The sequence below is a fragment of the Dermacentor albipictus genome, chromosome 4, assembly GCF_038994185.2.
Source record: "Dermacentor albipictus isolate Rhodes 1998 colony chromosome 4, USDA_Dalb.pri_finalv2, whole genome shotgun sequence".
NCBI classification, from domain to species: Eukaryota; Metazoa; Arthropoda; class Arachnida; order Ixodida; family Ixodidae; genus Dermacentor; species Dermacentor albipictus.
The window spans coordinates 13095496-13108227 of NC_091824.1; the positions used below are offsets into that span (position 1 = coordinate 13095496).

The window sequence follows — 12732 nt, forward strand, 5'->3', positions numbered from 1 at the left end:
GCTGTGTCCACGTGATCCCTCATGCCACATCACGCCGACGGTGGCGCCAGCTTTTTTAATGGTGGCGCTCACCCCCAATACAAAAATCAAAGGGCATTCGTGCTGTTGCCGTTGGCGCCGCTGCCACCGTGCTGTCGCCACATTAACGTATATGCGTGGCCTGTGCGTTAGAAGGTTTTTCAAAGGCATAGAATGCCGTTTGGCGACAAAAGTGACAAGCCAAGTCATCGCACCATCATCCGCTCTGCTCATTCGACTCTGTCGGAGCCAGGCCAACACTCTGGCTTCCACAGCTGCAGCATCAGCATTGTGTGCGTACATACATTATCGCTCCCCGCTGAGTGCATGCTGTGTGCATATACCATGCAGGGGTGCATGCGCTATGAGTGCAGCTGAACAGTAAATCAAGGAAGCATCTACAAATCCTCTCTTTAGTCGCTGACAGAAACCACTGAATTTTTCATGTATGATTGCAATGCTAACCCTAAACATCTGGATGACTGCAGTGCACATTATGCTTGTCGAAATGCTTGCTGTGCATTTTTATTCATGATAAAGTAGAAAGAAATGCAGCATGGAAAGAAACCAGCCTGTATGGATGTGAGTCGTGCTATCAACAGGGAATTTGTACTGCGAATTGCATGTGAATGTGCCCCGCATGTCTGTTACAATGTGCCATTTTCAACTGATTATTATGTGTCGGCAATGAGTTGATTCAGTCAGGTGCTGTCAGATTCAAAAGTTGCTTTTAGCATGCAGAACATCAGAGTCCATTAGTGTCATGTTTAACCCCGCAAGCTCAAATGAATCGCATTCAGCACAGGCCTGCGAATCACACAGCGGCCAATCTTGCACGCCGGTGTGGGAATGTGGTCGATGGTGGTTTTGCGCAGTCTAAACTGTAATATAAAAATGTGGGGGTCAGGGTCAGATTCGTTTTGGCCACTCACAGAACCCCGAAAATTGACTTGCCATCTCATTCTTGTGAAAGTGGATGTCTAGGGCAGCTGTCACAAAACCATTGCACCTGTTGATAGGGTTATGAAATGTTTTATTACCTTACAGTAATGGTAGAGATAATTGCTTTGTGGTCACTGTGGTAGACCGTGATGGATTCCGTGGCAATTTTACTACATCCTTGGCAGAGACCAAATCCAAACACGATCTGTACTGCGTGGTTGATTTTATTAAGGTTGTTGTAGCATGCGAGTCCAAAGTTGTCCCTGACAAACAATACAAACCATTTCTTCTTGTTGGTTTTTGCATTGTCAACATTAAAGTCGCTGATGATAACCACTGCTGTGCCTCGCTCTTATTTCATCCATGCAAAGTGCTTTCGCATGAAGTTCTTTAGGGCTTAAAGTCTCCCTTCAGTGGAGGGAGGGGCCCTCATAGGATGGTTGCTAGTATGGCGTGTGTACACTCACACACGCTTATGTCACTCTACTGTTTTCTCATTGGCACTTTACATCTAAGTGTAGTGTTAGAGGAGTTGATAAATTAATTAAGACTAATTGTCTAGTTAGGCGGAATGAAAAAAATAATTTAAGTATCCCCAAGCGATGGCAAACAAGATTGCCTTGGTTCTGTCCAGTTATGTGGCATTTGCATATTTTTAACCTCTGGCTAAGGTAATCTGGGACACCCTGTATACATACATGTATAACATGTATGTATACATGTTATACATGTATAACTAATAACGACTAAATCATTGTTAAAAAAATTTGAAAATTTATGTTGCCCCGAAAAAAGCACTATATGGTAATAAAATAACTTCCAGCACTTGTTAAATGGGTGCTTCTGTGCTACAGTTGACCTGCCGAGAGGGTGTTGAGCACCTTCTTAAAAAGTGGCAGGGGGGCCCCCCTTGACTTTAAGCACGGAAGTTCTCAATGTCTATTTTGGATGTTCCAGGGCTGATGTAGACTGTGAAGATTAGCATATCATCACTGGTTTTTACACTGCATACATCAGCACATTCGATGGCATTCGTCCCTGGCTCTAGCATTTGGAACTGGAGCTTGTAGGGTTTGAGAGTCAAATGTTCCCTTGCATGCATGGCTACACCACTAGCTCTTTCATCAAGCCGCTTTTGCACGTGTGGTCCCATTGTATCCCGTGACCTTGATGTGTTGTGTTTGCACATTTTGCTCCACTTTGCCAAGTGCTTGAAGCCTGCTTCACAACTCCGCCACTGGTTGACCTGATATTGCACTACCTCTGGGCGCACATTTTTGCCTACGGATGTGGACATGAAAAATGCCAACCAACGAGAGGCTAACAGCCTCGCTGTAAAATTAATACTATTTGCAGAAATTCTTGGTCTTCAAGAAGGCCAAGAAGGCATAAAATTTCTAACAGGCTATTACGAAACCTGGACGATAAAGCAGTGGAACTACTAACTAAGGAGGTAAACAGGGTATGGGAGACAGGACAGGTGCCTGACGGATGGCGGTCGGCTATAGTGACACTCATCCCTAAACCAGGAAAACCCCTTCATTTGGACAACTTGAGGCCTATATCGCTAACCTCTTGCATAGGCAAGGTAGCGGAGCATGTGATCTTGAACAGGGTTTCCGGGTACATAGAGCGCAGAAACCTCTTCCCACATAATATGGTTGGTTTTCGGCCCGGCCTCTCGACGCAGGAGGTTATGCTAATGCTAAGGAAGCAAATCTTTGATAGCGGCACCCGGGACGTGAGAGGGATTCTCGCCCTGGATATCACTAAGGCGTTCGACACAGTGTTTCATAGATACATTCTGCAAGCCACGGCCGGGATAGGCCTAGGAGTCAAATTCCAGGCCTTTGTAAGGTCCTTTCTCATGAATAGAACTGCTACTATTCAGGTGGGGCAGATTCGGTCGAGCGTGTACGGATTGGGAGCTCGGGGTACCCCTCAAGGATCAGTTATCTCGCCGCTGCTCTTCAATATAGTCATGAAGGGTCTATCAGATAGGCTGGGCGGCCTCCAGGGCATAGGTCACGCACTTTACGCAGATGACATCACGATCTGGTGCCCAGGGGGCTCCCCAGCTGAAATGGAGCAAGCTCTACAAGCGGCCTTGGACGAGACGGAGGCTTACCTCGCGGACACGCGTCTCATGCTGTCTACGAGTAAATCGGAGCTGTTGCTTTACAGACCCGCAAGGCAAGGTGTTCGGGGTCTGACACCCCTCAACCAGCTACCCGTGGCATTATACGTGAATAATGGGCAGAAAATTCCTAGAGTCGACTCAGTTAAGATACAAGGCCTGCTCATAGATGCGAGGGGCTGTAATGCCAGAACAATTACCCACGTTACAGCCAAAACGGAGAATATGTTGCGGCTAATTGCTAGGGTGTCCAACCGAAAGAAGGGGTTAGGTGAAGACAACCTCCTTCGGATGTACAACGCGTTCCTCATGAGCCATATTCACTATGTGGCGTCAGCTCTACTGTGGACAAAAACGGAAAAGACCAAATTAAATACACTCATGCGCAAGAGCATCAAGAAAGTGCTAGGCTTGCCTATTGCCACGAGCTCCGACAGGCTAGATCAACTCGGTATGCACAATAGCATAGAAGAGATTATAGAGGCACAGGTCACTGCCCAGGTGGTTAGGCTATCGTCGACCCAAGCTGGCAGGCGAATTCTCGATGAGGTTGGAATGGCTTCTAGGATAATGGAGGACCGGCGTATTACATTGACACGAGAAACGAGGGCAACCTACCTAGTGAGGCCCTTCCCTCAGAACGTACATCCGCAGCATAACGAGGGTAGACGTAAAGCCCGTGCTCGAGCCATATTGAAGAAAGTTAGAGATGACAGAGACTCCGCGTTCTTTGTCGATGCGGCACAGTACGGGAGCAGGAGAATGTTCGCGTTGTCGGTTATAGAGGGGCGGGGGGGGCTTTGCTCCTCGGCCTCGGTCAGAGCGGCCACCGCGAGTATCGCAGAGCAAATTGCGGTTGCGCTGGCCTTGTGTGACCCAGAGCGTTCCTACATTTACACTGACTCGAAAGACGCAATCAGAGCTTTTGAGTCGGGTAACCTCGCACGAGAAGCGGCCTCTATTTTAGAGAAAAGGACTTGCCCCGGTTTTCATTATATCACGTGGTTCCCCGCACACATGGGGACGAACGTTCTCAAGGGCTTCCCAAACCTCAACGAGCTTGCCCACGACCATGCGCGATAACTCACGCGCCGCGACGGTCTGGAGGCTCCGGAGGGGCAGGAAGGGACTCAGCAGAACGATCCGCTCCTCACATTTAATGAAATTACTAAACATTACCAACTTGGTCGGAGAATTTATCCTCTGCCTCACCCGAAGCTCAGTAGAGGTCAGTCAGCTACACTTAGAATGCTGCAGACGGGATCTTTCCCGTCACGGGGATTCCTCAGTAGGATGTACTCGGATGTGGACCCTAGTTGTCCCGACTGCACTGAAACCTTTTGCTCAATGGCTCACATGCTCTGGCGATGTCCCGCGTTGCCTAACGACTTCCTCTCCAGCGAAGCCGGATGGGAGGAGGCCATCAGAAGCACGGTACTCCGTAAGCAAGCCCAGGCTATCCAGAGGGCCCAGAAAAGAGCGGAGCGTCACAGCGTTCTGTCCTTTACGTGGGCGCGGCCAGCGGCTACAATGGCCTCCCGTTAGGAGGTCCTGACGGTAGCTCCTCAGGATTAATTAAAGTTCGTTGTCTGTCTGTCTGTCTGTCAAGAAGGCAAACACAGTGGCACAAACATCTCTGGTTTGCCATCTCATGTTCAGAGCCTCTCGGTGAGAAGATATGGTGTCATCCAAGCTTGTGGAATGCATATTGGACAGGGAGGTTTTTGCATTCTTGAGCCAGGGACCACATTTGTTCAAGAGAACCCTTGGAGCCAGGAATGTTTCTAGCTTACGCTTCCAGTCCTCGTCTTCAAAAAGGGGCACAGGTGTAGATGGCAGCACCACTACATAGTCATTATTAAACCTGAATTCAGTCAATTATTGAGGCTGAAAATGTGTTTTATTGAAGAGACTTTGGAAGCAGCAGCAAAGGAAACAATGTGAAGAACTTGAAACAAATATATCTAATCTTGTCTAAATTCCTGAAGTCTTCGTTAATGTCCTCAAATACCTCACACACCCAGTAAACACAGTATATGTACCCTTGTTGATACTCTCCTCACTCAAAGGCTTGTGATGCAAGACTTGTGTTGCTTCCGTAGGCTGCTATTTGGGCTCCTTGCTATTGGGTGGGAAAGGAGCTATGTTAAACCCCTGGCCTGTTGCCCTGACAAGTCCCCTTTTTGACATGTTGCATCCCATGTGAGCTTCCCTTGTTCAACCACTGTTGGCTAAACACACTTGGTGTCTGTTTTACAGCAGCTACATGCGCCAAGTTGTGCATGCCTCATATCTTCCCAAAGGGTAGTGCCGATGGCAAGAGGCTTGCCCCAGTGAACTACTGCTCTGTGGTGTTGTACAACTTGTTTGCTGTGTGCTTTCTGCAATGTGAGAGTGGTTGTGTTGTCATACTGTCATCAACAGCCATTGTTACAGTGACTTTGGCATTATCTTTAAGCCTGACCTACATGAAGCAATGCCTAGCAATGTGTCTGTATGTCAAAATTATTTGAAATAACTAGCACCTGCCTTTTCAAATCTTCCTTGAATCAGTATATACCAACTGAAGCATATTGACATGTGGACTTGTTTACCTTTTACTGTGAGCACTTTTCACCATCTAATGAACGTTATCGCTCAGTGTGGGATGCACCCCCATATATCGGAAGTTTCTCGAATGTTATCGATGGTTCTGTTGTCACCAAAGCTTGTGTAATCTGATTGCATCTGCGACTGTGTAGAACTTTCGGGAGGACACGCGGGCACCACCGATTACTCTGCAACCTCCAGTGACTCGTGTATAAAAGCCGGTGCGCTTGACCAGGAGATCAGATTTCAGTGATCACTGGCCATGTTCGCCGCTATTGCTGTGCTTTGAGCGTAACTTGCTTTTGTGGGCACAAGTTCACCCAATAATAAGCCAGTTTCATCATTCACAGTTATACAGGTGTATTATTCAGCATCACTAATACATGGCAATATGATGCCTGTAATGCTGAACTTATTGAAAGCCTCTTTAAAAATTCAGATGTAGCAGTTGCTTACATTAGGGAGTTTTAGAAATAAAGGACCCAAAGTTAGGGGACCCTTTTGTCCAGGCTTACAAAACAATGCAAAGAGAGTAAAAAGTAACACAAACTGCTTTCACAGGAGTTTGGGTTTTTGGATACACAAAGCTGCCTGTGAATGGTCTTTCTAAAACTCCCTACTGGCAACTCTTGTATCCAGTGTGACCTTTTTGTGGGAGGTGTGTCGTTTCTAGTAATCTTTTCCTATCTTTTTTTCGTTTTGTTCATTCAAGTGGGGAGAGTTTAGTGCGGCAGTTCCTTTACGGGCAGCTTTTCTTCGAGAAAGAGTTTGGTACCCGGTGCAAGGAGCTCTGGCTTCCTGACACATTTGGATACTCAGCTCAACTTCCCCAAATCATGAGGTAACATTTGTTAAGTGGCTCATTTTCTCTTTTGATAAGTGTAACCTCCTTCCACTGTGATTGAATGCTCTGCTGGTGTTCACAGTGTGTATGTCAATTTAAGAGAAATAGTATGTAAACTCAAGAACTCACACACGTGCACAACACATGCATAAAAACACACACAGACAACATGCATGCATGCAAATGGACAGAAACACGTACATATGTGCACACGTACACACACAGCTCAAACATGGACACATGCATGCACACACGTGCACGCACAAAAATAAACAGACTTGCATGCAAGAATGACAACAAGGATGAGTACTTGTCCTTGTCATCTTTTTGTTATCAACATGTTATCAACCTGTTCTTTTTTCTACACTGATTCCTTTCTTTTTAACCAGCTCGCCCAACAACAGGTTCTACTGCAGTTGTAAATTAAGTGGTAGACTATGCTCTTGAAAATATCTCGGCTGTTTGTGGTGTGTCATGGTGTGACAAAGGCTTTTCCTTCTGAAGTTTAAATGATTCTAAATGGAGCAGCACACACATTATACATGACCTCCAAAAATGGTGGCATAGTGCTAGAGCCCTGTGCCCTGGTAGCTCTTTCTTTGGTGGTGTTATTCTTGCAATCTATCCCGAAGTATTCAAATGTACATTTCTGAAGGCTGTGTAGTATATTCACCATGACCTGCAGCTCAAGCTAAGGGACATTCTTATTCTGTGGGCAAGTGCTGCTTGGAAGTGCGTTTGGTCTTCTTTTTTTGGTCTTTTGTTTTTAGCTACCTTTGAGTGCAAACATAGTTGTGTTAGTTGTGCGTGCGATCTTTTCGCATACATTGTCTTGTCTTCCATTCTACATCTGGAGTGGCATCCCTGACCCACATCCATGCACACTTATCTATAGTTCTATTGCGGACATTTCTCGCTTTCTACAGGTTGCTCACTGTCGCTGGTAAAGATTTGTTTGGGGCACAAGTTCTTTATTATTGCGATAGCAATTATATGGAAACTCCAAGCTAATTTTTGCTGTCACCATTTGCGTGAGGTTCTGCATAAATTTAAGTATATGTAAGCTATATGCCACGCCCTGCTACATTACATGCGGTATATGCAGGGTATATTTTTATCACTAATGTTCTTTATACCAGGTCTTACATTCTTGACAAAATTATTTCTCAGAATTTTGAGAATGGCAGCCCACAAACAAAAGTCATGAAGCAAAGCACCGACAGCACATGCCTTTCATCTTAAATCTTCTCAGACTGAAATACTAAAATGGCAAAACAATAATTGAGCTCTAAGTTTAATGTGATGTACTTTCATTAGCGCGGCTATGCATTAGATCTGGGATTGGCCCAGGAAAAATATTTGAAACACGCCTGATACGGAAAAGTAGTGGTAAAGTAATTAAGAAAAATTTTGACTTTAATAAATGAACATAATTGTAATTGTCCAATGGCATGATTCAAGCAGAGGACCCCTAGCACAACAGGTAATTTTTACTTCGTCAACTTATGTCTGATGAAGAAATTGCGGTCACTGACCAAGTCAAGGTGAAAAAACACACAGAGACGTTTCGGGACCCATACGGGTTCCTTGATCACACTAAAATCGGGCAAGAGCCGCAAGTCGTTTTTATGCCAAAATGTGACGTAGGGAACGGGTGTAGTTAGCAGGAAGATTTCCATCAGTCCTGTTGATACTGTTGTCAGTAGTTTTAATAAATAAAGATTCTGACAAGAGTTGCGTTGTTGAATTCTTTTCCTTAGCTATTATAGCTGCGTTTTCCCAATCGATGCGGTGACTGCGATTATCGGCGTGTTCGTCAAGGGCGTTCGAGACTTTTTTTTCTTGTTGGAGACGTCCCTTTGGTGCTCTATTAATCTTCTCGTGAATTTGCCGGTTTCGCCGATGTAACTGCAGCTGCAGTCTGTGCATGGTACCTTGTATATGACACCGGGATAATTCTTGCTTTCCAGCCGATCCTTTACGTTAACAAGCTGATTTCTCAGCTTGTTGGATGGCATGTGGGCTATTCTGAGATCGTATCTTGAGAATACGCGGCTAAGAGCTTCCCTGACGCTAGGCACATATGTGAAAAAAAAAAAGTCTCAAACGCCCTTGCTAAACACGTCGATAATCGCAGTCACCGCATCGATTGGGAAAACGCTGCTATAATAGCTAAGGAAAAGAATTCGATGACGCGACTCTTGTTAGAATCTTTATTTATTCAAACTACTGACAACAGTATCAACAGGACTGATAGAAATCTTCCTGCTAACTACACCGGTTCCCTACGTCACATTTTGGCATAAAAATGACTTGCAGCTCTTGCCCCCTTTTAGTGTGATCAAGGAACCCGTACGGGTCCCGAAACCTCTCTGTGTGTTTTTTCACCTTGACTTGGTCAGTGGCTGCAATTTCTTCATTATCATGTTACCTGACCAGACGAACTTTCGTCGAACTCTTCACTACAACTTATGTTTGCTTCAATTCATAACATGTTGCTGTCGCATTTGTTGTTTCATCTACCTGTATGGCGAAATTGTGACTTCTTTTTTTCTCGTCTCAGTGCACAGTTATTGCATGGTTCTAATATCCCCATTGCTCACTGATTGCACTTTCTCTTGCAAAAGGAGTACTGTTGTGCTGGTTTCCTGTGCAATTAAATGCAAGAAGATATAGCTGTTGTACTTAAAGGGCCCCTCACCAGGCCCCATAGCAAATTTTGGTTATAAGCTGGAAGTTATGTCTCTTCTAGTGAGCATTCTGCCGCAAAATGTTTTCAAATCGGCTCATTAATAGCCGAGATAGAAATATTTCAGTGTCGCAAACCCACAATTTCAGCAGGCAAGCTCAACTGCATAGCGAGACTCTCTCTTCACTCGCCCTGTCTAGCCTCTGCAAGCGAAATTCCTTCCCTCCGTTCTCCTATGCCAGACCTGAAGGATCCGTCACGGGCCCCACCTTCACATTTTTTTTCTCCTCGTTTTTTTTATTTTTCGGCGATGTGTGCTTGCTGGCGGCGTTGCGCACGAGCTGTTATCGTTTCGTGCAGCGCACGATTTTGCGTGCTGTGCGCAAGGACACATCACTAGTGGTATAATTCAGTGCTACATGAATACTGAGGCAGAACAAGCGGATCGCAGAGCATAATCACGCGCTAGAACACGGTAGAAAATGGCATAGTTTCGGTATCTACGCATGTGACTGCATGACCGTGGGAACAAGCAGACGAAGTGGAAGTACATGTTTCTTGCTTTGGTGCGAAGTAAAACAAAAACATGCAGACATTCGGTTTGTGTGTTTTATTATTTCTCTAAACTTCAATTCGTCAATTCAAGCAACAGATCACACAGATAACAGATGTTGTCTTGAATAATTCTCGAAGTCACGTGTCACCACGAGCGACGTCACACTGCGGACACCAGTACGTAGGTGCAGTGGCCGCAAGGAGAAGAAAAAACGGTGTTTGGATTGAAATTTCAGATCTTTCCACGGTGCATAGTGATGTAATACTTTGCAGACATGATCGTTATCGTGCAATGTATGCTCTGTGCTTGTCAGCTTAAAATGGCCAGACCTGGTGAGGGGCCCTTTAAACAATGCAACAGATGGAGTGTTAGTGTGCAAATTATTAGCCTAAATCAGAGGCAGCTGACGTGCTTACAGAGCCATTTCTGTCAGTGACATGCCTCCGAGGTGATGCACCTCCAAGAGTTATTTTGGTAATGCATACTTTGTGGGTATGTGCTTGCCCTTTTACAGTTATGGCAATTCTCATTCTGTAGCCAGTCACTTGTTAACTGTTGCACTCATTGTTTTACTTTTTGCCAGTGATTGCTATCACAGGATTACCGCTGTTATCATGTCATCGCATCTGTGCAAAAGACCAGTAGGGTTAATGTATTTAAACTTTGTGAATGCTATTGCCAATTTGCAAGCCCGACAGGCATACCTAATGATATTGCACATGCTACATTAAGAGTGTTATCCTATCTCAAATGTACGCATGTACCATAGAGTGCTCTGGCATGTGCAGTGTATTTCATTGTACGTGCCACTGTACAATGCGATGTGATTTGATGACCACTGATTATGGTTGCTGCTATAGTTGGCACTTAATTAAGCATTCTTTTGCTATTTAGGCACAAGTTTACACTACAAGAGATTCGATTCTTCAATCATTCTTTTTGGCAATGTGTTTTGTAACTGTGTGTAAAAGTCTGTCAGCACTAAGCATTGAGTGTTCTGCAGAAGCATATGCATGCATTCAATTAGTGGTGTACATCAGCAGGTTATTTACAAAAGTGCTGTGAGTTGTCATCCAGCAGCAACACATTTTACAAGCACACTTTAGCAGTGGGGTAAGTGCAGTGAGTTGATTTAATAGTGATCGAGCACAGACACAAGTGCACACAGATTATGAGCTGGGAAAGGAGCATCAGGGGTTCTCTGTTTTTTGTGCACAACTCTCCTGGGAAGGGCTTTGCCAGGTTGAAATTGACTGCAGTTTTGAATTACCTACTCAGTTCCTTACTAAGTACTGTGATGCAGGATCTGTGGTGTGTCCCGATTCCTCACTCAGAAGTTGAGCTGGAACCTGGTAAACAAGTTTCCTCACCACAACTTCCTGTGGGAAGGCCTAGATGGCAGCACAGTCTTGGTCCACTTTGCTCCATCCGAAACATATGGAGCAGAGCTCCGGGTGGCTGAGGTGAGCTTTGATCTGCTTTCACAATTATTTTTTTTTGTAACATGAGCTGAGCAGTCATGGTTGAACTCCAGTTTACACCATTTGGGGTGCATCTTGTCCCTTGTCCTCTATCTGTCTTCTGTTCCCTTTCTTGAAAACTTGTCACTTGCTAATTTGAGTGCTGTGTCATGCTGATATGTGCATGTCATTGGTGATCTGGAAGTATGAGGCATGCAGCGTTAGAGAAAGCAAAGGCATGCAATATAAGTGATTATTATATTTGTGTGGATTGTTGTATTCATATAGGAGGTTGTGGCCAAGTACTGCACCAGGGTGGCCAATCCTGCTCTGGTGAGGGAGCGCGTTACCGGTTCTGGTCACCTTGGTCAGGCCGCATTTCAGGCCTTTTTATGCAATTTTATCAACACGTGGATTTTTTATTATTTTGTTTAATCCGGTGGAAAATTGCACAACACTGGGATTTGAACCATAGTCCTCTTGCACGCGAGGCGGATGCTCTACCTCTATGCCACTGCTGCCTATATGTTGTATTGTTGTATTCCTATATGAATACAACAATCAAACCCCGCCCCTCAGTTCCCAGCAGCCGCGAAGCAACTGACCACGGCGGCGGTCAGATCTGTGACGCAGCAGAGGGTGCTAAGAATATACCTGGCTCCGGGCAGGCCGCCCTTGGAATCTGTACCTGGCAATGTTTAATGCTAAAATGTTATCTAGTGAGGCGAGTCTAGCAGTGCTATTGGAGGAATTAGCGGGCAATAAATGGGATATAATAGGGCTCAGTGAGGTTAGGAGGACAAAAAAAGCATATACAGTGCTAAAAAGTGGACACATCCTGTGCTATTGGGGCTTAGCGGAGAGACGAGAACTAGGAGTCGGATTCCTGATTAATAAGGATATAGCTGATAACATACGGCAATTCTATAGCATTAATGAGAGGGTGGCAGGTCTTAGTGTGAAACCTAATAAGAGGTACAAATTGAAGGTCGTACAGGTTTACACCCCTACATCCAGTCATGATGACCAGGAAGTCGAAAGCTTCTGTGAAGACATGGAATCGACAATGGGTAAAGTGAAAACAAAATACAGTCGATCCTGGATATATCAAACTCGGATATATAGAATTATTGCCTATATCAAACATTTGAAAAATCCCCTTGGGAATCCCATGCAAAAGTATAGCGCTATTGTTTGCGTATATAGAATTTCCGTGCACTGGCATATCTACGTATCGAACTCCGTGCTGAGCTGCGCCCCGGCAAGTGCGCTTCTCCCACCATACCCATCCCTGCAAATGAGCTTCTCCCACCGCATCCCACCCCCACAAGTGCGCTTCGCCTCATGAAGCTCACGCGATGTTCCCGCAATCTCACGCGCGCCACCCTGCACTCTGATAAAGGGGCGTGTGGGTAAAGGGCACGTAACGAGGAACACTTGGAGTGTGATTGGGTGTGAAAGGGAAGCGGGAAGGAGGAACCACGCTGACCGCAGGCG

The 12732-nt window shown here is 45.3% G+C and overlaps 1 protein-coding gene across 1 annotated transcript in view; it reads left to right on the forward strand.

Moving 5' to 3' along the window:
* Positions 1–12732, forward strand: part of LOC135917090 (alpha-mannosidase 2C1-like) — a 232906-nt gene that overhangs the window by 79464 nt on the left and 140710 nt on the right. The window contains exons 7-8 of the mRNA XM_065450585.2: positions 6399–6527; positions 11079–11238. Of these exons, the coding sequence (XP_065306657.2) occupies positions 6399–6527; positions 11079–11238 (289 nt within the window). The remainder of the gene's footprint in view (positions 1–6398; positions 6528–11078; positions 11239–12732) is intronic.